General features: G+C 42.4%; 1 protein-coding gene and 1 long non-coding RNA gene across 2 annotated transcripts in view; one reads left to right on the forward strand and one right to left on the reverse strand.

Annotated features, from left to right (window-relative positions):
- Positions 1-4,861: 4,861 nt before the first annotated feature.
- On the forward strand, positions 4,862-26,107 carry LOC134171121 (uncharacterized). Its single transcript, XR_009967487.1, has 2 exons — positions 4,862-5,663; positions 25,317-26,107. It is a non-coding gene; the product is annotated as an uncharacterized LOC134171121 (long non-coding RNA).
- Positions 17,921-27,438, reverse strand: part of ZNF516 (zinc finger protein 516) — a 128,639-nt gene continuing 119,121 nt past the window's right edge. Inside the window, exon 5 of the mRNA XM_062633113.1 lies at positions 17,921-18,115. Within this exon, the coding sequence (XP_062489097.1) occupies positions 18,095-18,115 (21 nt within the window). The 3' untranslated portion in view covers positions 17,921-18,094. The remainder of the gene's footprint in view (positions 18,116-27,438) is intronic.

Below are 27,438 nucleotides of genomic sequence, written 5' to 3' on the forward strand. Positions count from 1 at the left end.
AAGTACTGTGAGTTCTCTAAGCTAAATGTACACCGCTGAAATTTGATTGAAAACTTTGCGATGTGAAGACTGAAAATCACAAGAAAGAGGCAGGCAGCATTTAATCTCCTGTTGGATGACAATTCAAGATAGACTGATAGAGATACCTGCTGCCTGATAAACCAGTCAATATTGTAGATGGTAGACACTTGCAGGAAACAGACACTGCAAAAGGGGAAAAAAATCCTCTGTATTTTTTATATTTTCATCCTGTTCTCAGCTCCCTGCTAAGCAGGATGAGACTTGTATTTTCCTCTGTCAAGTTATTGCACTTCAGATGCTGTGAGCACCCAAATTTCCTTTAAAGGGCATGCTGTTTAAGGTAGGAGTAACATGTATGCACGAAATCTAGGGAATTCTAAGTGCCTGGAAAACACAGCGTGATAGAAACCAAAGGTGACAGATCCTGCCACGACTTCTTATTAATTTCTTTTCTTGTCTATTATGGAAGAATTATTCACCCCCTAACCTACTGCAGACTGAATGGTGGTGTTTTGTACAAGCAGCGCATCTTTTGAACAAGAGTACCTGGCTGTGAGACCATAAAACAAAAAAGCACCAGGTTTGTGAAAGCATGAGGAAATCACAGATAAGCAGAAAGCACTATTTAGACTTTTTGAAAGGACCTGGATAAGTTGGTATATACATATTCTTACCACAACACTTCAGTTTTTGTGTGCACATATCCTTCGCGTTATGTTTATTACGAGAGCTAAGACAGCAGGCTTTCTAACAGCTCGCTGCTGCTGCTGTCTTACTATGATTTTCCTATCTTTTAATTAAAAGTATATTTCACAGCCAAGCCAAATGTTTTATAATAACAAGAAGGAAATGCAGAGAAACAGCAAGGAAAACTTTTGACCTCCTGTGGACTGAACATACTTCTTCTTGCCATGCAACGAGACTAAATCATCACATGTGTTGCTGATGGACATTCATCATTATTTCTTCCCAAACTGAAGGCATATTTTATTTTCCTGAAGCTTGGATTTTCTCCAAGTTTTGCAGGAAAATGTTGTTGCCATTGGAGCTTGTTGCTGTATGTCACCACCTGCTGGCAAACATCAGTTGAGGGTTTCTGTCTTGATTGCACAGCTGAAACAGTGTAGACAAGGACTTTTATGTTCCTTGATAGAGACAGATAGGTGGCCACAAACAGAACATATGTTATTTAAACAGATTTTTGGTCTTGAATGCATATATTCAGACCAAGCCTGTTTGTATAACATGCAATCTGGATCCTGCAAACCATTACTCAGGCAACTAGTTCTTAGTAGAGGAGGAAAGGTGCAATTGCATAAAAAAGGTTGCCAATGTGGGGAAATCTTCATGGACTCCTCTGGTTCATGTACCTGAGTTTGCTAGAAAAATAAACCAGACTTTAAAAATACATGGCATAAGCTGCTGCAATATTTAATTAAAAATAGTATAGATTGAAAACTCACAATAACCTCCTGGAGACAGCCTCAGATTTACATTTCTTGACCTATGCTATTTATTTCACAGGTTTAACTATGAGAGTTTCTTCTTTTTCTATGAGATGTTTTTAGAAATCAGCCCTTTGAATATGAAAGTGTATTTTGAAGCACTTATTATTCATTCTATCCACTCTAATAGGTAAATGTGCATTGCAGTGTGGGCACTAATGCTGATAATTCATATCATTTATCTGATAGATTGGGAGCCATTATGGCCTGTTGTGTAAATTCATATTTTGGCACTCTTTAAAAAGTGGATTATTATTGACCCAATAGACCGTAACAGCTCCAAAGAAGCCATTACTGTCTATTGTGTAAGTCCTTCATGGCGCATGTTTTATTGACCCTTTGGAGCCATCATGGTCTGTCTTGTCAATCTGGATGCCATGTGAGCGTATTAAGGCTGCCTGCGTAACATCCGTACAGAGCAGGAGTCGCATTATTGATGCGTGTCTCTACGAAATTACATTTTGAGCCACGTCAGCCAGCTGTTTCTTTCCTCAGGTTCCAAAACACCTATTGTTCTAGTTCACATCCTGAGCTAGAGATGAGGGCTATGAAAATCGCCTGAAGAAAATGAAGCCATTACTCTTTTTTTCTTAAAAGAAAAAAGAGTGAAAATCTGGCTCCCCTTCACCAGGAAGAAAAGAGAAATGGCTGTGGGTGGTCAGACTACCATATCTCTTCCTCATGAGCCCCTCTCCTCTCCCAGCTTCACACAAATAGGACAGCACCTGTATAAAAGGAAATGTCCTCTCCTCCCTTCATGGCCCACAAAAGCTCCTTTGACAGACAGCAGGGTGGCTGCCTTGTCTGTGCAGGGGGAAGGCTGAGCAGGCTTTGCCCTGTGACCAACCTGCACAAGGAGCAAGCAGGCTTGAAGACAATGCTAGGTGAAAGGGTTCATGCACACTGTATGCATGGAGGTGCCTTGATTTGAGGGCTTTAATGAGAAACAGGAAGGATAAAGCGAGGCCCCAGTTGAAATCTTGTACTGAGGGAGTGCCTGCTGCTGCTTCCAGGCTCAAGATGTTGGTCTGGCCAGCCCTGCAAACCAAACTACTGCACATCCTTGCTGTCTAGCTAACCCTCTGTAGGAGAGCAATAAAGTCTACCCTGAGCATGGCTTTTCCCAGAACACATCCATGAAGGTAAACACAGCTCGTTGTCAGAAGCCCATTACCTGCAGACTGTCTCACTCCTTTTCTCCAATGAGTCCCAAACAAAAACCACACAGAAACCACATAACCTGAGCTGTCTCCAAAGTAAAAAGTCTTCCTGAGGCCAGATCGAATTCAGCTGAACAGCCAGTGGGGCTAAGTTCAACCTGCAGCTGCCTAAATGCTGGAATTATTCCTATGCCTGGCATAATAAAGATCTAGTGTTGGCAGTGGTTGCTTGTCTTATACATTCATAAATATTTATCCAAATATTAATGAGCAGAAAAACAATTTATTTCTTTTTTTCCTAATTGTAACATCAATTCTAATATGTTTTGTTACTTAGTCACCTCACAAGTATATTGATTTTCTTATCCACCAATAGGTATTTAAATGTGTTACAAGTCCATGCCAGGATCCTGAAATGAGAACTGTGTTTGGAACTTGTAGCAGGGCTGGTACTTTTAGATTTATTTCATTTTTTTCTTTGCAAACATTGGCAGAGTTATGTATTAAAAGTTCCACATAAAGGATGGGTAAGGGTTTCATGTGATGGACATGTCTGAAGGTTTCTTCAGACAGTACACAAATACAGTGTATGCATGCAAAATGCACAGCATGCTGCAGAAGAGCATTTGCTCCTACTGTTCCTCTACATACTTCTCTTTCTCTTTTCACATACATGCACACCCCCCAGTTGTGCATAATATTGGCATAATTTATGATTTCCAGTTGCAAGGGCGGGTATCTAATTTCCAAGACAGCATTTGAGAACTCTTCTTGAAATTTAGTTTCCACTTCAGCAGCCTGCTACAGCACACGTCTGGTTTAATGCATGCAGAGTCCCAGCAAAGTCAGCTACCTGCTTAGCCACCTTCCTAAACCGAGGCGTCACTTTTGATAGATCTCAACAACTTTTCATCACCCACCTAGATAATAAAAGATGCAGGTAATCTGACCTTGCATAGTAACTGAAAACTTTTTCAGTGATATTACTTGTGACAGCTGTATATTTCCTCAGAGGGGAAGAAAAAGCCTTAGGTCTATGCAATTCACTAAAAGCACACTTTATTAGTCCAGCATTTCCTTGTGTGGCTGGAAATTTTATCAGATGCTCACCAACATTCTGCTGTGCATTAATGACAGAGGACCACAACAAATAACCTCTGGCGATGATAAGAATTTGGCATGAGACCTTCTTCCTGTGTAGGTACCCATAAGATCACTAGGTATATAAGGGTGATGGAGCTTCTCTAACATTTGTGGAATTACATCAGTGATCCAGGAGTCTCATCTATTTTAAGCAGTCCCAAAATTACTCTTGTTGTCCCTCCGAAAGAGGAAAGTAGGGGTTTTTGCTTGTTTTTTGCAGATTTGCCTTTTATCCTGATGGGGGGGTTATTTGCAATTATTCCAAAACAGATAATAAAAGGTCTCCTGATTTTGCAAAAGTATGCAAAATCCCTTTGCCTTTCCCCTAATGCAAATAAGAAGAGTTTAGGTAGATGTGCTATCGATGAAGTTCGTACACAGGATATAATGTTTACCAAATAAACAAATTTATTTTATAAATGGTAGCTTTACCTCTCTTCTAATTCACTTATTTTTAGAGCTGGGAATTGGTTTGTTCAGGGTAAGAATAGCAACCTCACCATCAGCTTCAGGGGAATTATACCCGATACACACTGGTGTAAGCATCAGCAAAATTTCAATCCAGTATCCTGGCATAAGGGCTGCTTTCTCCTCCTGGATTTCTGAGACAAGAGACAATTGGTAATGCTGCCAAATGAACTCCCTACAAGGAGAGGGCACAGGGGTGTCGCAGAGCTCAAAGTCTATGACAACCCGGTCTCAGTTTAAGCCAGGAATAAGGACTGTGCCTTCTGGGCATATTATGTACATTTTACTGGTGCCCATGTTAGCTACAGGGAAGGGAGACAAGACCAGGCAGTTTCATCTCAACACTGTAAAAAATTGCACTCAGATATGTCCCCACTGCTACAGTTCAGATCAGAAAAAAAAAACAAAACCCTTCACTAACCATTGTCACAGTTTTTCAGGGTTATAGTAGAAACTCCCAGGGTCTCATACCCTTCTGGTTCAGTGCATAGCTTTATATATGCAAAAAAATACAAATGCTTACGGTCTGGATTTTAGTATTTGCATTGTAGTGTTCTGCTTCTGTTCACAAAACCACTGACAAGCAAGCCTTTGCCTAGCTCTCCCAGGGCACACGGCCGATGAGCTGCCTGAAACAGCAGGGCCACAGAGAAAAAATACAACCAAAATGTTCAGCATCAGGATCACCTCACTCATAAACTCCTGACAGATTGAACACACCGGAGCTGGAATTACTGGAAAGATGATGATTTACCTTCAGACTTCCCAGCTGCAGCCGACTCCGAATCCTGCCGCAAAAGGCAAACAAAACCCAAGAAAATATCTGATGACTTCGTGTTTTTCTATGACAACCGACATCATTTATGACCCATTATGTAATGACACGAGCATTATACATTGAAAAGCTGTCTTGAAAGACATTGTAAATAAACATTCCTGGTTTGCAAACAGGAAGCCAGAGATATTACTGTGGAAGCTGAGAGGATGGGGTTAGATTCTTGAAACGTGAGTGATTTGGTTTTTTTCCTTCCATCTCTCCCAAACTCGTGGTGCAGTCATATTGTTACTAGCTAATGCATGTAATTTTCTCTCCACCCTTACAGCTAAAATATAACTTAAAAAAAACATTAAAGAGAACAGCGATGGAATGACAGACTAGATAGGTACAAGATGAGAAATAAAAGCAGCAAAAAGATAAAATAGGAGATATAAACTATTTGGGGCTACAGGGATTCACACCAAGTGTTGGAAGAGTCTAACCTCCAACACCGGACCATTGCAATGACTTCAGCAGAAGGCACAAAATCACCAAGAATAAATATTCCCCTGGGGAAGCATCTTCAAATTCCACACACTGTATATGCAGGTATGTTCTGCACCATGTAGGGGGAGGTTCTTCAAATACGTGTAATCCTCCTAGCAATCAGAATTGTACAAAGAGAGGTAATAGTTCATGTTAGCCTAAATATTGATGGAAAAAAAACAGGGTTTGGGGTTTAAAATTCTTTCTCAGGGCTGAGATGAGGAACAAGCTTCGAGCTAGGCTTTGCAGCCTTTCTTTCAGACCTGAGTGGATTTTGAACTATGTTTCTCACTCCAGTAACTATTTCTCTACAAACCCTGCTCAGCTCCTACCCTTAAGCCATTACAACTACTACAGCACTACTAACTACCTGCCCTTAGCTTGAGGGAAGCAAATTCCTGACAGCAATAGGTTGAAACTGGCTGAATTGCACTCTTCTCACTGCAGCAGCCTGCACAGGGGGTTACACAGCCAACTCCAGCACAGCCCCCAGGGTCCAGTGAAGCATGGCCTGCCAGCTGACACAGCAGTCAGAGGAGGGCTCACCACCAGCTTCCACCAGAGAAGGATCAGACCCTTTCTCCTTTTGATGTATTTCAAAGCATCGCCTTTTTTTCTATGCTAACTGCTCATAACAGTTGCCCAGACCCGGCATCGAATAAACACCGGCTTTTATATCCCAGCACTAGTGTTACTGTGAAGGAAGTGTTCAGTCAAACAATACCACTGAAGAAAATCTTTTCTCCTACTGATGCCATGTGACAATTTTTTATTATTTTTTCCTCTAACCTGAATTTCTAACCCATTTTAAACCTGCCATTTTTTCACACATTAATGGGAAGATTTTTTTCCTTCCTCCTTTCTCTGCCTTTTCCCCCCCCTTCAGTAGATCAACTTTAAATGCAATAGTGTGCTCATCCTGAGTGACCCTGCCTGCTGGGAGTAATTGTCTAGAGGAGAATAGAAGAATCTAAGAGCTTTTGTGCAAGGGAATAGAGAAGACAGACTTTATTATGATTCTGAATCATAAGCTCGCTCTCTTTTCCCCCCACCCCATCCTTTCTCTCTCTTCCTTTCTTTCTTTTTTTTTTTCTTTTGGGTTCTAACAGCTGTTTCCCATCACAACCGGTGTTTGAAAGACACAGCAAAATTGAGTGTATCAGTATCACAATTAGTTTCACAGGCGGCTAATAACTTACTTGCCAGCCATGCCTGATTTAATCAGGACAGTCCTGATTTATGGTTGTTTGTCCCAGTGTCCGATTTTCTCTGCCAGCTCCATCACAAGGAGATGCATGCAGCCCGCTTCTGTGCTCTGTCAGGGCCACCAGTTCACTATGGTGGGCTTGCTGCACCAGAGGGGAAAAAGGAGGAGGAAGCTCAAATGAGAAGTCTGGAGCCCTCTAACACAACTCAGGAAACATATTCTTCTTTCTGTGATAAACAGAGCGGCTCACACTGGTGGAGGCGCGCCAGGCTGACTTGTAGAGGCTTGTACATTTATCAAGGTATCTCACAGTGGCCTGCTACCCCCCTCTTCCCTTGTGACCTGGAGGAACCTCCTGGGTTAGGGTCAAAAGGTGATTTTAGCAGCACATTATCTCAAGCCTGCAAGGCCCCAAGCTGCTGCAAGTGAGTCTTCTGTCAATGGTGCCAAATTACGCGTGGCTCATTTTTGCAAAGTGATCTACTGCTGCTGCTCACTGGGGACAGAGCTGAGACCATCCAACTCATTTTTCTTAGGACTGCAAGCTGGTCTGGAGTAAGTCCCAGCAGCGAGAGCCAGGCTCATGCCTTTCTCACTCAGCAGCTCTACTCCTTGGAGCTGAAAAAAACCTGTCCATGAGAAGCTATTTAATGGATCGGTTGTAGCACTTAAAAGATGAGATCTGAGGTAGCCTTGCATATGGATGAAAAAGGCAGAAAAAAATAAAAAGAAAAGGAGAAAATAGGTTTTGTTTGCTCGAGGCTTTTGGCTAGGCTGCTGCACCACAGTTCCTCCCACTTAAAGGAAATAGGCAAATCATTTCCTTGAAGAACACAGAAATGTAAGCAAAGCTGTGCTATAAATAGGCATCTGAATTAACACCTGCACGGCCCTTCAGGGTGGATTTCCCTGCAGCCACCTGCAGATTGCTCCAGTGTTCTCCCTCACATCTCTCTGCTAGGTTCTCTTTGCTGGGATGGTTACAGACTGGAGCAGTGACCAAGCCACTGCTGAGCTGAGCCCACTGGCCATTGCTGTCCCATTGTCACCTTGGGCTCCCCAAAACGCAGCAAGGTAAAAGGTCTGTCTGTATCTGCTCTTTTTCTGTCATCTTTTGGTTTGGTTTGGATTTGCCTATATTTCTGAAGGGGAGAGAAAGTTGAGGTCCAAATCCACAGCTGCTGTTCCTCAGTGCCACAGCAACAATACCCTCAGGGATGTCTAATCATGAGAGCTGTAGCACGTTCATGTCAAAGGGAGCCTGTGCATCGTGATTAAGAGTGTTTTCAACCTGCAAATGGAGGTTTTCTACTTTAGACTGAAAGATTGTCATGGAAAATCCCTCATGTCACCTGTTTTTAAAGATGTGCGTTACACTCCTATAGTTAGCTCTGAAATGTGAAAGACAAGATGGGCCTTGTCATCACAGTCTTAAGTCAGGGATATAGAAATCTCAGGCTCCCAGTTTGCAAGGGGAGATGCAGGCTGACACATTGCACCTTCCTTATACGTGCTGAGGGATCACACTGAAAGGGCATCACATAGGGTTGCCACGCAGTCCTGGTCCTTGCCCTGAGGAGCTTTAGTTTGGGTACAAGGCAACAATCTCACTGGGAGGCTTGAAAGACGGAGGGCGTTTTTTTCTTTTTTTCCTCTTTTCTTACCTTATAGAGAGAGTTGGTAATGCATGACGGAGAACACACAGCTATTGAACGCATAACAGCTAATCAAGCTACAAGAAGGGATACTGACTATTTCCTCAGATGACAAGATACAAGCAGAGGCCACAGCACACATTTTCCCCTAGCTGGAGGAGTTGAATCTGCATTTGCAAGCCCCTAAGGAGCAAGAATTGGAGCATCTCAGTTGCCAATTTCACTTAATTTCAAAGAGTTTCAAAACGCAAATTTGCATTCAGGTTTTCCAGCTCAATAAAAGACATCTTGCACAATACCTTTTACAGGAGGCATTCACTCTGCTTCAGCTGGAACACTTCCCTTCACCCTTGGGTTTCCTATCAGCCATTTCTAGCTGGCTTTCCCTTCAGTATGGAGACATGCTGATTTGCCCTACAGCAGGGACCAGTCTCTCTGTATGGTCCCCAGTGGGGGTCTTCAGCCTTTCCCAGTGGCCTCTGGAGCGGCCTCATGTTGTTCTTTGTTTCACGCTAAAGAGGACTGGAGCAGTCTGGAAACCTTACCTCATTTTTAGGTTTTCCAGTACTGAGCTTAGGTCCTAAAGTAGAACCTAGATCTAGCATGTCGTTACAAGCAGGTATCCAAGCAATGGATTTCAGTGCTAACATCTCCATCTTCTCTCAGAAGGAGCCATCATTGTTTTCTCATCAAAGGTGGCAGAAAGGGGGACTGGAGCTGCAGCAACTCCAGTGAGAAATCTGCACTTGGGATTACTTCTTACCATTCTTTTTTCTTCCTCTGTTTACACAAAAGGCAGACCACGTTCAATGGTATCAGCGCAACCCAACCATGATACTCATTGAGCAGTTAACACACATGCAGATACAAAGAGAAAAAGAAAAAGTGACAGTCTATCCATCTCACTTGGCATGTTTATATGTCCTTTTTAACCATAAAAAAGAAGCCTGTTTACAAAGCGGAGTGTCGGTAACATTGTGTAAAGGAACACTTATCTGAGAAACTTTGATCTCCTTCTGAAGCACCATTACTCTGAGACAGAACAGCTAATGGCTCTTTGGGTGGGAGAGAAAGTTTTTCAACAGGAAAAGAAGGAAGTTTATTGTGCTATCTAGTGGACACATTTAGAAAATTCCCTCCTTGGAATAAGTCACCGGCAGCCTTAACCCACATCATGCAGGCTGCCGAATGGGGGGGAAATAACAAGGCACTGAGGCCTCCTGTAATGGGATAGCGGGGAAGTTGTTACTCTAGTGCAGGCCTGCTATCTCACTCATTTAAGTAATGGACATATTAATGGAGCTGAGAGCTAAACCAGACACATAGCCTGCCTATTGGAGCTAACGTTTTCCATTTACTGACTCTGGGACGCATTTTACAATACTGATTCACGTATCTAGGTCCTACTTGAGTGAGTAATCATACTGGCTTTGAAAGCACAAGCAGAACATTGGCCTCAACAATGGGTGTAAAAATCCACTGCCAGGAGAGTGGTGGGATCAGATCCTAAAGCATCTAGTGATGAGTTATCATTAAGTATAAAAATATGAATGCCTTTTTTTAAAGGACTGTGGATTTCTGGGATCCAGAAAGTGGGATGAAAAGCACACATAAGACTCAGGTAGATTTGGTTTCAGAAAGGTCAGAAATTCCACAAGAACAACATCATTTACTCCACTGCCTTTGCAAAAACAGCGCAAAACCTTGCCCAGTCGCTTTTGTGATCCTAATTTCAAGTTTGCCAGATATCCCTAAGACGCTGAGGTTCATTTGATGCTTCACCACAGGCAAAGATTTGGTCACCTCCGATCATTCCTGCAAACATATTGCTCTAAAATGTTTGTTAAAATGCACTGTCAAATCAAAACTTAATAGCACAGACCTTCCTCACAAACATAAACAGCACCTCCAGAGGCTCACACATCACTACTCTCCGCTTGCATCTGTCCTGCTGCTCTCCATTTTATTTCTCCTTGCTGCTGCTTGCACTTTTCAACTTCTTATATCTGTCGCTGAGTCCTTCACTTGGAGGCCACCGAAATCCTTGGGAGCCCATCCAATACCTGCCACCGGCTCCAGGCCCCACTGCAGCAATCCTGCCCTGCAAGCACTAAACGCTGCCTCCAAGGTACTGAACAACTTCATTAACTAATCTTGTTAAAAATACTCCATCACTAGCAGGCCTTTGAACACTGGCATCTATTGTATAAATGTGTACTTCTCTTATAAACATTCCTGGGGAGGCAATATAGAGATAGGCTGGAGCGAGTTGCTTGGCCTGTTGAAACAATTAGCTTGCAAGGCAGACTTTAAAAGATGAGGGGTTTGTGCCCGCAAAAGAAAAGCAGCGGCTTCAAAAGAGTGTGATTTATTCGAAAGGGAGGGAAAAAATAAAAGGAAGCAGAATAGTCAGGCTCATTGAGTTTCCATCCTGTAGTTTCCTTATTTTGCTAGGCTGTGAAAGACCACGGCCAGGCTCTATAGAGAGTGCACGTTTGAACCCAGAGTTACTAATGACTGGTTCGGCAGTCACGAAAGTTCAATTTATGCCTTTTTCCTTCTGAAAAAAACACGGCGTTCACAAGCCACCGTATTTTTTGGTGGGAGATAAATAAGGCAACTGTTATTGCAGGGTGTTTAAAATAGATAATACCCCATTTGGAAGCCAAGATGAAGTGCCCTTCTATCTGGCATAGCCTTGAAACATTTACGGAAAGCCTTTTAATGGAGATTTAGTGCATGTGTAATAATAACACAGAATTTGATACCCTCTAGGAAAAAACTGCCTGGCCCTCCCTTAACAACCACAATTACCACACAACTAGTTATACCTGAAGTTAATAAACCCGAATTAAGGTTATGAATAAACTTCATTAACCAGCAGGAGCACGTGTCTTCTCCCGCATGTGACTGTCCCACGAGAACCAAAGCCCCTGTGTTTATCCCTCAGTTTACCTTTCCTGGGGCACGCAGCCAACCCTGAAAGCTCTGGCAAGTGGCTGAGGTGTACTGGGGGCAAGCCAAAAATATACGGACATAAAAGAAAATTAAAAAATAAATGAATGAAATAAAATTAAATTAAACAAAACAACAACAACCACAAAAATTAAAAATTAAAATAAAATAAATGAAAATAACATAAAATAAAATAATAAATTAATAAAATTTAAAGATAAACAGGTACAATAAATTATAGAATAAATAAAATAAATAAAATCATATTAAATAAAATACTATAAGATAAATGAAATTAAATGGAAACAAATCAAAACTAAAATAGAATAAAATATTTTTTAAAAAAATAATTTATTAATAAACGAATGGACTAAGCTAAACTGTACTGAAATGAAACAAATGAAACTAAAATAAAAGTAGCACTAAACTAAGCTAAACTGAAATGAAATGAAACTGAGTAAAATGCAATGAAACGAGATAGCACAACACAACATAAAGGTCTCTTTCCTACCCCCCTCGGTGGGTTGCGCTGCCCCGGAGCCCTCCCCGGCGACGCCCGGCGCTGGGGGTGGGTGGCCGGGCGGGCGGGCGGTCGGTGGCGGCCCGGAGCTGGGCGCTGGAGAGGGGCGCAGCCAAGCGGCGCGGGCGACACCTTGTGGCCGCAGGCGGCACCACCGCCCCCTTCCCCCTCCACTCCCTGCAGCCCACAGCACGGGTTCACGGGCGGGCGCCCCCTGCCGCCTCTGCCCGTGGCCGGGGGCAGGAGGCCGCGCCTCCACGGGCAGCGGGAGTACCGGTTAAATGAGCGCTGCCGGAAGGAAGGACGTGCCTTCAAAAACACTCCTGGTGCAGCCGAGGGAGGCAACGCTTCACATTAGGCAGCTGCGGGCAGGGGAGCTGGGGCAGTTCTATGGAAGGTGGCTCTTCCCGTTGTCAGCAGGATTGCAAGGTGGGCAAGCCTGGGAGAGGGGGAGAAGTTCACCTTCCTCACCCCTTGCTCCTCGCAGAAGCCTGGTTTTGACACAGACCGCTTCAGAAAGCAGGAGCCTAATGCTCCATCCAGCCCAGTGCGACTCTGTGTCGGATGTCCTCACGGGGAGATGCTTTATTCAGATGGAGTAGGTGATGATGAGGTAGCGTTCTTTGGGCCAACAGAATTACAATGTGTGCGGTTTGGGCCTCTGCGAGCCTGTCCTTAATTATTGTTGTTTGTTTTGGTGCTTCCCCAAGCCTTTCAGATACAGTATCTTCACTCATGATTTTGTTCTTTCAGGAACAGGCATGAGAATCCAAAAATCCAGTCCTCGCCTGACAGTGCATCCCTGTGCCAAAAAGGCCAAAGCATTTGTAATTGCTGTCAGAAAGGAGCTTTCAACAGGCCCCTAGAGCAGAGACAGTGAAGAATAAAACCAGCCCTTCCTTTCCTTGTCCTCTAAAATGCCTCTAAACTTTGCTCCACTGGCAGAGAAAGGCCAGCGGTGGGAAGGGCATGCTGTGGGCTCACCACCTCTGCTGACAGACCTCCTGCTTATGAAGCTGTTTGGTGCTTCCACCTGCTCTCTAACCAGAGATCGTAAATACAAACAAAATACCAAAAAGCTTTGTAACATAGCTGATCTCACAGGTAGGAAAGGGGGTGAGATGCTTCGTGCTCCAAAGGATATGTTAAATTTGAAGTACACAGAATCATAGAATAGTTAGAGTTGAAAAGGACCTTAAGATCATCTAGTTCCAACCCCCTGCCATGGGCAGGGACACCTCACACTAAACCATGTCACCTAAGGCTCTGTCCAACCTGGCCTTGAATACCGCCAGGGATGGAGCATTCACAACTTCCCTGGGCAACCCATTCCAGGGCCTCAACACCCTTACAGTAAAGAACTTTTTCCTTATATCCACCCTGAACTTAAACATTTTGTGCATAATGGCAAAGTTCCCATTAGCCTTTCCCCCTGCTGAAAACCACAGGAAAATTTTGAGTTCCTGAACATAGGTTCCTAGCATTATTTTAGGTGCCATGGTCTTTCCAAAATATCTTCATGACCCAAAAGAGATGGCATCCAGGCTGCAGGAGACCCACATCTTTCCAGAGAAGTGGATGATCATCAGGTGGGAGAGTCAAGACTATCCTGGAATAGCACTAGAAATGGATGCTTAAGCAATTTTATTCCACACATGTATCCGTCTTTTTTGCCTCATACCTCTTAGGTACAGACCCTCAAGTCTGAGGCCTTTTAAACATCCTCAGCATATAGCCAAAAAGGACAGGGGTGGAAGATCACCAAGAATCGGGTTGTATTTGAATTAAGTCAAGCATGGGCTAGGAAGTTGCTGGAGCTATGCTGGTGATCGCTGCAGCTCTGAATTTATGCTCCAAGACTTCAGCACAGATTTGGCCTGCAACAGGAAAATCTTCACCCCAGGTTTAAAACCTGCTGCCATTAACCTTGAACTGACCTTATTGAGTTGGTGGAAGGAGCATACCCAGTTCCTGGCCCATCCAAACCTCATCTCAAGTGGTGGACAGCAGAAAGTTGTCCACCACCAGCTGTAACCAGGCCAGACAGGACACCCAATGTCCACCCAAACCCTCTTATTACCTCTCTGTTGTTAGACAGATTTTGAGGACAGAAAGGAAGTCCTTTTCACTCCAGCACAATGTGTGTTGAGATGACTGAAATCGGAAACAAGGTCACAGAATTGAAACATAATGAAAAGAATTTATAGGTATGGTCTTTCAGAACAGGGCTATCCTCTTAAGGTACAATGCCTAGGTGTATAATGGGAAAACCACCTCATCTTCAGATCAATGTAGAGAAATTATTTGAGTATCTTCTTAAGAAACATGTCTTTCTTCGTGGCTCACCCCTCAATCTAAAGAAATATCTTCAACAAGAACCTAAACCAACAGATATATAGAAAAAAGACCACTCTTAAGCCTATTAGGAGCCACTGCACCTTTCTTCTCCTCCTCCATGTGGTTCTGCTTAAAGCTGGAAGCCTGGTGCAGGGAATAATGCAACTACAGCTTTACTTCTGTCTCCCAGAGGAAAGAGGATTCTTTCATATCATGGTAGTTCAGCTTCACCTGAAATATGGTTCACTCCTCCTGCAACATAAATGGAGCAAGACTTTCAAACCTCCCTCACAGATTTGATTCAAGTAACACTTTTTCTGCTAGCTGCAATGCTTTAAAGTCATGCATCTTAAAAATTAATGATTATATCAAACCTATACATATATAATTTAACATAAAATGATAACACCATAGTTAGCAGGTTGCCTCCAGCATAACAAAGAAGCCAAGCATGACACAAAAATATTCTGAATGCCAAAGGTGGGAATAGATGCTCTTGTGTTGAATACAATTTAATTGAGGGGACTCTTAAAATACCCTTGCCGTACACGTGTTAAATACATTTTTATAGATTCATAGAATCACAGAATGGTTTGTGTTGGAAGGGACCTTAAAGATCATCTAGTTCCAATCCCACAGTCATGGGCAGGGACACTTTCCACTAGGACCAGGTTAATCAAAGCCCTGTCCAACCTGGCCTTGAACAGTGCTAGGGATGAGGCAGCCACAACTTCTCAAAAAATGGTGACATCTCAGAAAGGAGAAGTTCTGCAGCGTATTTTACAAGGTACAAATGAAACCACAGCCATTCCTTTGTTGAGTAGGTACAGCCTAGAATTTAGCAGGATATAAAGGCAGCCCTACTTCTATGGTTAAGAAAAATTTTACCCGTTCTTCTCTCTCATCCAAGTTTCATGTAATTAAACATGCCAACAGAAAAAAATAATAGTCCTTTATCAGATTGACAGTTAAGCCCTGAGTCAAAACCATAACCTCAAGCATGTTCAAAGCTGAAAACTCAATCTGCCTGACATTTTGTCTTTTAACACATGCCATCATAACCCCAAATTAAAGGCAGCGCTTATATTGCACCAAGCTAAATCACACACACTTCAGAAACTTTGGCATGTGAAAGAAGCACAAGGCAACATAAAGATGGTGTCAGACCAAATTTTCAGCCTTCTTTTCTCGGTGTTTTGAATTTTACTCAGACATTCAAAGTTATATACATTTCATGGTTTAATTTCTGTTATTCCCTAAGGCACTGGTGCATATTTACCCACTAACTGTACTAACTCCTTTGAAACAAAATAATTTATAATAGGCATATTATGATCCTTTCAGATGTATTGTGATCTAATCACTAGGCACGTATATAGGAAATCTAAAATCCTTTCAAGACTTTTACCTTGAGACAGTCTAAGAATGCACAATGCATAAGCACATACTACTTTTGGTAAGGTGATCCCTTTTCCAAAGCCAGAAAATATATATAATAAAGTCAATTGAACATTAGCCACCTTTCAAACCCTAATTGCACTTCTGGCTAAGAAAAAATGTTTGCAGAAATGTTTTTGTAAATCAAAGGCATTTTTGAACTGTAGGCACACAGAGAAGTGGGAAAAGTCAGGTTTGGCTGGATTGTCACTTAGGGATGATTTTGAGTTTATAGATTTAAATCAGCATCTTATACTTAAATAAAGGGTGTTTTCTCCCTGTTGATAGCCAAACTTCAGGGTTTTGTTGCCTCAAAATCTGAAGACTGCCTTATCACTTTATCAAAACCTCTTTTTGGTAGTTTCATTTGTTTTCCTGTGAGTTTGGTGAACTTTCAAGAAGGTCCTACCCCTGTTCAGTGGAGCTGTATCAGCATAACAGTCATGGCACAAGTCAGTGTAGACATGGTTCTGAGTTCCTCAGCTTGTGGGTGTCCATCTTGAGGTATTTTCTAGTATCCTAAATAAATAAACTGTGTGTCAGTTAAAGGGTAGTTCTATAGTGGTATTGGATTGTCAGCCTAAGCAAAGGACCTTACTCCTGATGTCAATGAGAGTTTTTCCTGTCTTCTTCAGTAGGCAGTAATAGGGCCTTCACTCAAGTTTTATTAAAGTCCATTGAAACTTGGACGGACTTTGGGTAAAACCTTCAAAGGTAAAATTAAATAGATGGATAGATAGATGATAGATAGATAGATAGATAGATAGATAGATAGATAGATAGATGATTGATAGATAGATTAGATGGATAGATAGATTAGATAGATAGATAGATAGATAGATAGATAGATAGATAGATAGATAGATAGATAATTGATAGATAGATAGAGATAGATAGATAGATAGATAGATAGATAGATAGATAGATAGATAGATAGATAGATAGATAGATAGATGATAGATAGACAGACAAATAACAGACAAACCACCAAGTTTTTGGCTGGAATTTGAACTTTACTTACAGATAGGTACTTCTAGGTTAAACACATAAGCAAATGTTCTCCTCCCTCTTCTCCTCCTTCTGTGCAGCCCTGTGGGATAAGGCATAGGCTAACCTTACTCTGGTTTCTGTTTTCAACTGCTGAGGGACAGTGAACAGATCAGGAAGCCTGTTATTCCAAATCTGAAATTCCAAGTGCATTACTTGTTCAAATTAAGCCACATGATACTGTTTTAGTTCATTGATTTGACAACTGTGACATTTAAAACAATGTTTCTGATAGAGAAACTGCTGGAAAAGCAAATGAAAAATGTCCCAAAAGCAAACCGTTGTGGAAAGTAAGCACAGCTGGATCCTAATTTTTAATAAATTGGTATGAATATTCCCAGAACAGATTTTCAGTATTTAGCCTTGTTTTTAAATTGCAAGACTTCTGAACTTGCTTGACACCTGGAAAACATACTATCCTCACTCTCTCCCTTAACTGAGTATTTCAAGAACTTTTCCTTGTCTGCACAAAAACAAAGCCTCTAAGTTCAAGCATGATCATCCCTGGTTTTTAACCATAAAGTTCAAACCTACAATACACAGAACTTTGAGATTATTTAAGCTTCTAATGGCATAAATATTTGTTTTCTGAGATTTTTCAAAACTACCAAAGCAACTTAACCCACCCCAAAGGTGCCTTTTATGTTTATTATTATCTACTCTCATCTCTACTTTCTTCCCATCTGCTGTCTTCTCTTGTCCCACTGTCTCCATTGCCAACCTTTTTTTCCTTTATTTTCATCCAAATGCCAGACTAAAGAACACTTCACTTCTGCTTTCTGCTTTCCCAACCTGTATCTCAGCAAGCTGACTGTACTTTTGCTGGATTTCCAAGACCATTAAAATAAAGGCAAACAGTCAGTGAGGGATATTGGTGTAAGTAGCAACAGTCTAGTGTACCTGAAAGATGCAAGGGCACCATGAAAATAGAGCACCAAAAAATAAATAAAATAAGCAATGCTTTCATCCCTCCTAGGTGAAGGAACAGACTACCATGGAAGCTCAGCTTTCCCAGTCTCTCCTTGCCCAATTTGTTGGCCATTCTTATCTTCCTTCCCCACTCATCCATGAGGAGTTGAAAAGGGCAGAACCCAAGCAGCACGAAATGGGAATGAGACTTGTAAAGACAATGAAACAAAATGAATAGACATAGGTAAAATAATCCTAAAACAATGACAGCTCTCTTTATTGTAAAAACCGAGATGATAAAACGGATAGTAAAACTTTTAATCGCCTCTTTACCATGCTGTGCAAGACTGCTGCTGTCAGGGTCCTGCAGTCAAGCTGTGGCCAGGCTGAGCAGGGTTTTTAGAGCTTCATTCTTCATCTACAGACTTCAGGAATGAAAGGATTGTTCCTAGGAGAGGAAGTTAAAATTTAAATTGCCCAATTTCTTCCTTAGGCTGGCATAAATCAAAAGTATCAATTGAGTTAGGCTGGTTGGAAAGAGCTGAAAGTCTGGCCTGTAATCCTTAAAAGAAAATGCATTTCTATTGTACATTACTAGAAAATTAACTTCTTTTTTTTTTTTTTTTCCCTCCATAAGACAACCATAAGAAAGGAGGAGAAAAATAAAAAGTTCAAAGTACAGTACTATGTCCCATGTGTAAGCGGCGAGGAGAAGCACACAGGCCAACCCAATATGGGTGATAAGCAACTTCTAATTTATTTGTGACGCAGTTCACACATATATAGGAGTGGTATTCAGCCACTCCTTCTTGGCATAACAGTATTGGTTAGCCCCCACAGCTTCCTCCACATTCTCCTCCCAGGTCCGGTCTCTGGCCACCTGTGGGGGCCACCCCCTGCCTTGCTTGCACAGTCCTCCAGAACTCTATGGTTCTGCTCTTAAAGTCATTCTGCAACACCCATGGCCTCTTTTTGGAGCACTAGTCAGACATCAATCCTAAAATAAGGTCCTCCAAGGCTGCAAAAGACTCCAGCATTAAAGGTGTCCCAAAATTATGGCCACAAGCCCAGGGTCCCAACAGCTGACCAGGAAAAAAGGGCAGACTTCCACCACAAACCTGTCAAACTTGAAACATTTCCATGAAGCAATTCAAGTTAAACTTATCATCCCTTTTTGAATTTTATCCTGGCTCTACTCAGCTGGCCTGTAGTTGTGCCAGAAGATTTCGGTAAGTGAGGGACAGGAAAGCCTGAATTTTAGATACAGATCATCTGTGAAGCCCTGTCAGAGTGTGGACTCAGGGGAGACTAGCTCTTCATTTGCCATTTATAATTTTCCCCTCTACATTTGTTTCAAAACCACAATCTTTCTCCTCTTTTAGTCTTGGATACATTTCATGACCTGAATGCCGGCTGCCACTCCTGCTGACTGACTGATAAAGCCTGCATCTATTTCTAAATTAAAGCTGAGAGTAGACTACAGCATATCTGAGCCAGGCTGGGATGGGAGGAATGCTTGAATGAGAGGGATGGTTGTGGTAGAGAAGGGGCAAGTCAGAGATTTAGGCTCTATGCTTGTTCTTAGGCTGGTCATTTGGGACAGACCACTCTGCCCTTTACTAATAAAAGAGGAGCAAAATTACCCCTCTCCTTGCTGCTCCACTGCTCCATGGCACAGGAACAAGGGAAAGAGAAGAAGGATTTGTTTGGAACATCCATCCATCCACCCTATAGGTTCTGGAGCCCACACCCCAGCATTATGCCCAGGCCGTGGTGCAGCATCCCAGTAGAAGTCCTCCTGGGAGCACAGGGCATTCCAGACTGCCACTGTGTGTCAGATAGAGGTGGCAGGCAAACTAAGACAGATTTGAAACCTCTCATCCTAACATGGGTGGGGGAGATTAAAACAAATGGGCAACAGGCTGGCTAATAGCAGTGGTACAGTCCCTGGCAATCGCACTTGTAATAGAGTCAGCCTTGGAGCGAGCTTCAGGAGTGGTGATGTTACTTCATTCTTAGTATGATCAGTGTCAAATAATATTTGTCTGCTAAATGCCTGCAGGTCCTTGTCAGGGATCTGGCCCCCGCTATGGTTGGCCCTGAGTACACCCTAATAAAAAGCTGCCATCATCCAGAGCTTGAAATTGAAGCACAAGTCAAAAGATAGTAAGTGAATTCTGCAAAGAAACAGGTGAACCCCAGGGTAAGAATGAGACAAATACGTGATGGCATGGCCTGCAAGTGGCCAAAGAGTTACATGAGAGAGGATGAGAAATGCAGCTATTTCTGCTAATTTGAAGAGTCCCTTGGACGGTCTATCCAAGTTAAAGTTGCCAGGTCTTTTGATTCTTTTTCAGAGTTGGAAGTCCCCCTCCTGGTATGCAGCTGTCAGGGAGGCAGGAAAGAGGTAAGCCTCTCTCTCTTGGTGATGTGAAGTGAATGTGGGAGCAGCAATGTTGATACCTGAGGCTAACTCTGCATATACTCCATTTGAACTGTATCTTCCAGAAGCCAAACCAGACTTTCCAGGCAGCTAATAAAAGGGATTTGTCTTCTGCACAAACTGGCTGCTGCCAAATGGCCACTGCAGGCTGAGCAACCGGTCCTTCCGTAAGCTCATGCTCTTCAGAAAATAATGATGGCTTTTCTGTCTCTGCTGACCAGCTCTGTACTGAAATGGGAAAGGCTCCATACATGTAATAGGAGCTCAGAGACTATGGTAATGAGTATGGTATAAAAAATGATAGATAGGTGGATGGACAGATATCTCTTTATCATTTCTCTGAGCCATCCAATTTCCCCAGGCATGGAGTACACCCCAGAGATTTGGGTTTAAGGCAGAGAAAGCTTTACACGATGAATTGAGTGTTGTGTAAATATGTAAATAAAGAATAGCTCTTTAATTTTTTATGAGGAGTGCATTTTAAAGCCCTGCTTTGGCCTCCTTACTCAGGCAAAATTGCCACCTAACAGAATGGCAGTCATACCTGAACAAACATAACTATGGTCTGCACATAAAGCATCTTTATTAAAAATTAACTAATGAAAAAATATTTGGATAATATTAAAAAACAGCAAAAAAAACTTGTGCTGAACATCAGGTGAAAGATTCCCAGGGTATGAAGTGCATCCTGATGTGGAAGAAGGTCTTCATAGGCCACACTCACATGCTCAAATCCCAAATAATCTGGCTTTGCACAGGGAAGATAATGGAGCTAGGGGGTAAGTGGAGTGTCAGAGCTGCCCTACTGCCATGCATGACATGTCTCAGGGCATTCTGTGCACAGCAGTGTGTAGTGGTGGCACCGTAAAGGGCCAAGCTTTCCAGCAGCAAGAATGGCACCTAAGCATCCTGAAGATGCTGGGCCTTTGATACACTTACTGGGCAGAACTGCCAGGGAAGCCTGAGGCGGGGTTTAAGCACACAAGATCCCAAACTGGAAGCTGCAGTACCACCATGCTAGCAGAGGGAAGCAGAAAGCTAACCGCCCCACAACACATCAAACATACAGCCTGCACCTCAACATGCTACCTCAGGGATTTCTGACGTGACCCTAGGTTTGTGGTTAAGTATACCCTGTACAGCTGGTTTCCTCTGCCATGACAGTGTCTCCATACAGTCCCTCTGCTGGCATTGTGATAAGGGGCTCAGTTCCCAGCTGCGCAGTGGAGCCGGCCTGCATGCCTGCCCCATCCTGGTCTGGCCTTACACAGTGAAATCAGGAAGGCAAGGGAGCCCTGAAAGCAATAAAAGACACGCTGCAAGTGATTTACATGGAGGGTGGCTAAGGCAAAGCCATGTACATGACCGGTAACAATCCTAAGATGGTAGGAGCACAGACAAGATATCCACTCATAATCACTTTATTCCTGCTCCAGGATCCCCAGCAACATGTGAAAAGTTTCACAAACTGATCACCATCATTCAAAGGAAATCTCTTTTTCAGAGCTCTGGTTCTGCTTGTATTTAAGAAAAGAATCTCAGAACTGTTCTCCTGCAAGAAGTGTAAATATTATCCACAAGGAGAGACTCTGACATTAAAAACGTCCTTGTTGTGTTCATACCACCAAAGACACAGTGTTCTGCCTAACTAAAGGTCACAAAACAGCAGAAATTTGAATGCTTCTATCAGCAATCCAAGAGATTTCACATAAAGCCTGTAACCCATCCAGTAAACACATATACACACATGCATATATATAGATGTTTATATTCACACACATACATATAATGAAGGAGGAAATGTTTCTTTTAATAACATGACCTTGTTGTTTGGTACCACTGTTTAAGAAAGGGGTTGTTAGTGAAGTCAGCGGAAGTGCAGCAGTGTTTGTTAAGGCAGGGAAAACACTCTTTCCTCCCTTTTTCAGCTGAAACCCTTACATACCATCCACACTCTTGCAGTGTTTAGGTGTAAATAACACCCGGTGTGTACAAAGCTCCCCCTTTCATATTCATTACTGTCATAGCTTTGAAAGGAAAATAGCAGAGGTCATTTATTAGAGGTTACTTTTCATGCAAAACACCCTGTGGTTGCTGTCATTCAGAACTACTTCGTCTACGCCCTCAGTCATATATTAGCAGGGCTTCAGGTCATAACCTTTAGTGGCATTTGGAATCCCAGAACCTCTGATTAGTGCAGGATTTACATATTCTTCAGTAAAAAATGCTCAGCTATAGAAATGCATGAAGTGTTGTAAATTTTTTTGGCCTTTTGTCTGGAATACATATGAACTCTGCATTCAAAGGAGGGTGCGTTAAACTATATTTGTTTATCATGTTATAACTCCTCTATTAATGTGGCAACAGTTAACCCATTGAAGACGAACTGCCCTTTCAAAATGGACTCATGATTGAACACAAAGAGGAGGTGCATGCTGGTGCAAGTAATAGGTTCAGATTACAAGAGCCAACTGTTAGTGCTTCTTGAGGCCTGTTATATTTTTATCAGAGAAGTAGCCATGCCTGTACCAAGTTTGATTTAATGGTCTTTGCTGGGATACCTATCATGAAAGTTTACTGGAAGGTGCAAGAGTACCAGAGTCATTGCTTTGGAAGATAATAGCAAGGTGCAACCTATCAAGTACTTTCTGGGTTTTAGTATGGCAGAAATATCATTCATTTGGGATACAGGATCAATACATGTTATTTTTTTGCTGCTGGAATTTGGAAATAAAGCCAAATTACACTATTCTTCTGACAGAAATGTCACTTACAAGCATTAGCATGACTAATTGGTTGATTTAGCTCAGCAGGGAGGATTTGTCAAACAATACTAAGCTGGTTTCTCAGGTATTTGAGTACTTGGGGTTTTCTTCTACTTTCTCATGTGTTTCAAGAAAAAACATTTTTAACGGGTATAACATTCATGGTACATAACGAGAATCACTCATGATTGAGAGGACCTCAACCAAACTTAAGTTCTCTAAGTCATACACAGTGAGACAGCATCTATGTTTTATTCAGGTTGGTTATGACTCTCTTGCCAGGACATGAATTCTAATAGCATTCTAATTCTAACAAAAGTGGTAGCCCGGTGAAGTGGTGGCTTCTTTGTACCATCACAGAGCTTCGCCAGGATGTCCCGACCTTTGAGTCAAATGAAATTCCAGCCAGAAGAACATTTAGCCTGTGGTCTTCCTGCTGAGGTAGTTAATTTGGATGTCAGTGAGTGCCAGTGAGTACACCAGCAGCTGGGATTCTTGACAAGGGTATTTTCCACGCACACATTTTGACCTTGAGTGGTTATATGTCCCCTCTAGCTAAAGCTGGAGACATTTTCACCCTAAGTTTTCCAAAATAAATATTTAGGGTCTACCTTCTTACACTAAATGAATACATGACCATGCATATAAGCTGGTGGACATCTTTAGTCCCCAGTTCCTTTCAATTTAATCCAACTGAGAGGTGACACTTAGAAGTCAGTCTCAAAATCCTTTGTTCAAAGAGCAACCTCAGTCACCTCCCTGCCAAATCCAGGGTTATTTCTGGGTGTCTCAGTGTTCCATAAACTCAGATGTGAAAGGAACTCCTTGATGTCCTGCGAATATCAATGAGACACACAACCTGGATGGATGCTACCTGCATGGGCAGAGCTTCAGCAGACTGATCCGTAGTCAACAAAGAAGACATCACTGCTGCAGGTCTATGACATGTCTTAACATCCAAACAGCTGTCCGGTTCTGTAGGTGCTCTTTGACCTGCCTGAAGCAAGTTGAGAATGCCTGGATGGCCTGGCCTCCTGAGTATAGAACTTGGTTTTTGATGTCACATCTGTGCAATGTTTCATCCGGAGGCTGCAGTTTTGAAGTAAGGAGGTTGAGCATTTGAATATGTCCTCTGGTTTAAATTAAACTCAGCTATAAAGGGCAGAGCGACTCCATATTCAGGTGATTTGCTGCAATGGCTTGGAACCAGCCCACCCTCCAGGGGTGCAGAAGGACACAATCTCACCTTTAAACTGACAGTGATGGGGCAAGACTGCAAACACAAGAACTATATCTCAAGTGATAGTAAACTTGACTTTTTCAATTCAAGAAAGTATTTCAAGGCATTAGGGGCTGAAACACAGAACACAGATTTAGTTATGCCCCAGCCTGACCCTTTGGCTCTATCTTTTTTACCACAGAGAAGCAGGTACTTTTCAATCATAAGAGACATCAAAAAGCCTATCTTTGAGAGGCAGATGGCTGAAATACCTACCTAGGAAATGCGATTTTCCTGAAACATCAGGTTCTGGCATGGGTACCTTCATTGATCAGGCTTCATAAGCCCCCAGGGTTACCAAACTCAGCAGGGTAGAATCACATGTGCACCATCTTACTTTACCTTTCACATATCCAAGTGTTCAGCAGAACCAGAGGAAAAGCAGATGGCCATTTCCATTCTGCAGGATCAGGAAAGTGTATGACGCTGAGCCAACAATCACATGAGCTCAGAAGCAAAGCTGAGCACATTTCCTATGGGAAGCTGAGTTGGAGAATGATCCACCACAGGACACACTGAAAATAGCATCAAGGGTCTAGCCATGTCTCCCATACATGTTTTGAAAGCCTGAAGTGCTACCAGTTCTCCAACACTGCACTCAGAAGTTGTAGGAGGCAGGACACTGTCAGGTGAATGTGACTCAAAAAAGGATTACTGCCACTCTCATCCAGATGTGACGCTGCCCCAACACACATTAGTACTTAGAGTGAACAACACATAATAAGTGAATCAGTAGGTGTCAAGGTTGCTCTACAGAGACACAGAGGAGAGGTGGGTTTCTGAGCTTTCATGGGATTTCAGAAAACACTCATCAGTCCTCCCCTGATGATGAAAGAAGCTTCATACATTGGACAGTGCTCACCACCCACAGAATAAGAGCCCTGGGAGACATATCAAGGGTAAGGAAGGATTAATAATGAGAAACAATGAAAAGTAATAGGGAAAAGAAAGTAAGAAGCAGTAAAAGACATGGAGAATGGGATCAAAGCAGTAAAAACCACTGTGAAAGCAAACTTTCTCACATGGTTGGTTGACTATAGATGGCATATGGACACCTCTTAACGCATTATAGCTGTTTGTCAGGGCAAGTAAGGCAGCTAGCCTGCAGATACCTCTGAGCCTACAACTTCTGACTGCCTGCTGCATGCGCATTTATTCAAAGTTCAAATGGTCAAAGGGAGCAGCGCTCCAAAACAGATTTTTTTTTGTTGGTAATATGAAGAAGGAGAACTGGACTGACACCACAAACTCTGTTCCACACGGGCCAGTGATCGAAAAGATGACTAGCTCCAACAATTTGAAAGAGAATTTGCTTTCTTCTACTAGTTAAGCTGTTAATCCTCATTCATCAAAGCTTTTACACTAACTTTAGGCTGTTGGACACCAACAGGTCTCTACCTTCAGTTAATCTGGAACACAAATGTTTTACTAAACTAAGAACCAAGAAAACCATAGAATTACATAGAAGTCAGGGAATGCTTCATGACCAGGGTCAGTGAGGGAAGACTGAATCCCATGTTGCAGGGTTACAAATTGCATTTAAAAAATGAATTTAATTTAGAAATCATTTTATTAATATAAATACTGTATTCGTTATCTCTCCCTTAAGTAAATCCTCTGAGATTAAACTATTTTCCTCAAAACCTAGCTACAGAAAATTACAATATTCAGGAGCATATTTGATATACTGTTCAAGTTTAAGCTGAAGATAATAAATAAATTCAAGAACTGATCAGTCCCAGCTGCTGTATGGGAGGAGTCACTGCTGAGGTCAGAGAAGAGTTGCCACCAGTTTCCTACCATGTCCCATCAGTTACCCATGCAGTTTTGATGTCCCAGACACCCACTGTGATTTCGTTAGATGAGACATTTTGAGCTTCTGCTGGAACTTGAATGTGGATCACATGTTCTCAACTAAATCAGGAAATAAAATTATACACAATTTTGATCAGCTTTCTACCATAGGTGAAAATCTTGTGTTTGTCTTGTGCAGACACATACGTCTCTATATATGTATCCAGTTTTTAGTGGATTATTCTGATTGTCTGCCCTCCAGCTGTAGCACACTCACTGTATTTAAGATTGCTGTGACCTTCCCCTGTATAGGAGACTGTGACTGAAAGAACAGAAGACACATCCATATGTTCTCCCCAGTGCTTTTCCCTCCTCTGCTTCAGCACTCCCCCACATCCTGACACTTGCTCAGACAAGAAGGTCTGCTATTTTTCCCACTTCACAGGTTAACACAGTTTATTACACCACCATTCTTCAAAATTCACCACCCCTGCCCATGTTTGCAGTGCCGGTGCACTATGGCACCTTCAAATATAACTCTTATGTCTTGGGTGCTTGTGCATTGACCTTATCAACTTCCCTTGGAATGATAGTCATAAACAGCACTTTAAACACCAGATTTATTTAAAACGGAAGTGATCAAGTGAGTACAGCACAACCAGAGCTCAAGGAACATGTTTTTTATCCCTGGCTCTCCCTCTGACTGACTATTAAGACTTCAGGCAAGTTGCTGAGTTTCTCTGTGCTTATATTCAGGGCTCAGACAGGTCTCTCTCTAAACTTCACAGTCCCAGAGATAAGGACTGTCTTTTAGTCCAGATTTGTCAAATGGGTGGCACAGTAAGGCCTTGTTAGTAGCTGGGATCTGTAGCTATTATGGCAATACCGCAAATGCTGCTAACATTTTATAATCAAGTAACTGCACTGCAAATGTATTTAGCGCCCAATAGTCAAATAACGTAATAGGTCCCTGCCACATAATCAAGGTTAGATTTCTCTTAAAACAATAACACTAAAGAAGGCATCGGAGTGTGGAGACTAGAGCAGGCTTGAGATGCAGCCTTCGTGATACTTGTCTGGCTTACACAAGCATTTTCTGCTTCCCATCTGAGCTGTCACTGCTTGACTTGCCCTCCCAACAGGCCAGGTTTACCAGCACCACACTGAGCAGTGGCTGGCCTGACCTGCCTGTGAGGATGGTGAGCTCAAGCTCATGGTAATCCCAGGGCTTTTGGTCATCCCTGTGTGTGGACAGCAAGGGTGCTTCTGCCTGAAAAAAGGTGTTGTGTAGACATATCTGTTCTCAGCAGATGGCTGAAAGTGAAGCTGCTCAACAGAGCAGGTTCTAGCATAGTTAAACAAATGGAGATAGGGGAAAGGAAATCACCATCTCCTAAACTGCTCACAATACTGTGTCCAGGGAGGATTCTGCTCTCCCCCTTCTTGCAAAGAGAAGGTTGAAGTAGCTATGCAAACATCTACCGACCTCA

This window comes from Pezoporus occidentalis, unplaced genomic scaffold (genome assembly GCF_034315485.1).
Source record: "Pezoporus occidentalis ecotype Australia unplaced genomic scaffold, CSIRO_AGI_Poc_V1 ctg4, whole genome shotgun sequence".
Lineage (NCBI taxonomy): Eukaryota > Metazoa > Chordata > Aves > Psittaciformes > Psittacidae > Pezoporus > Pezoporus occidentalis.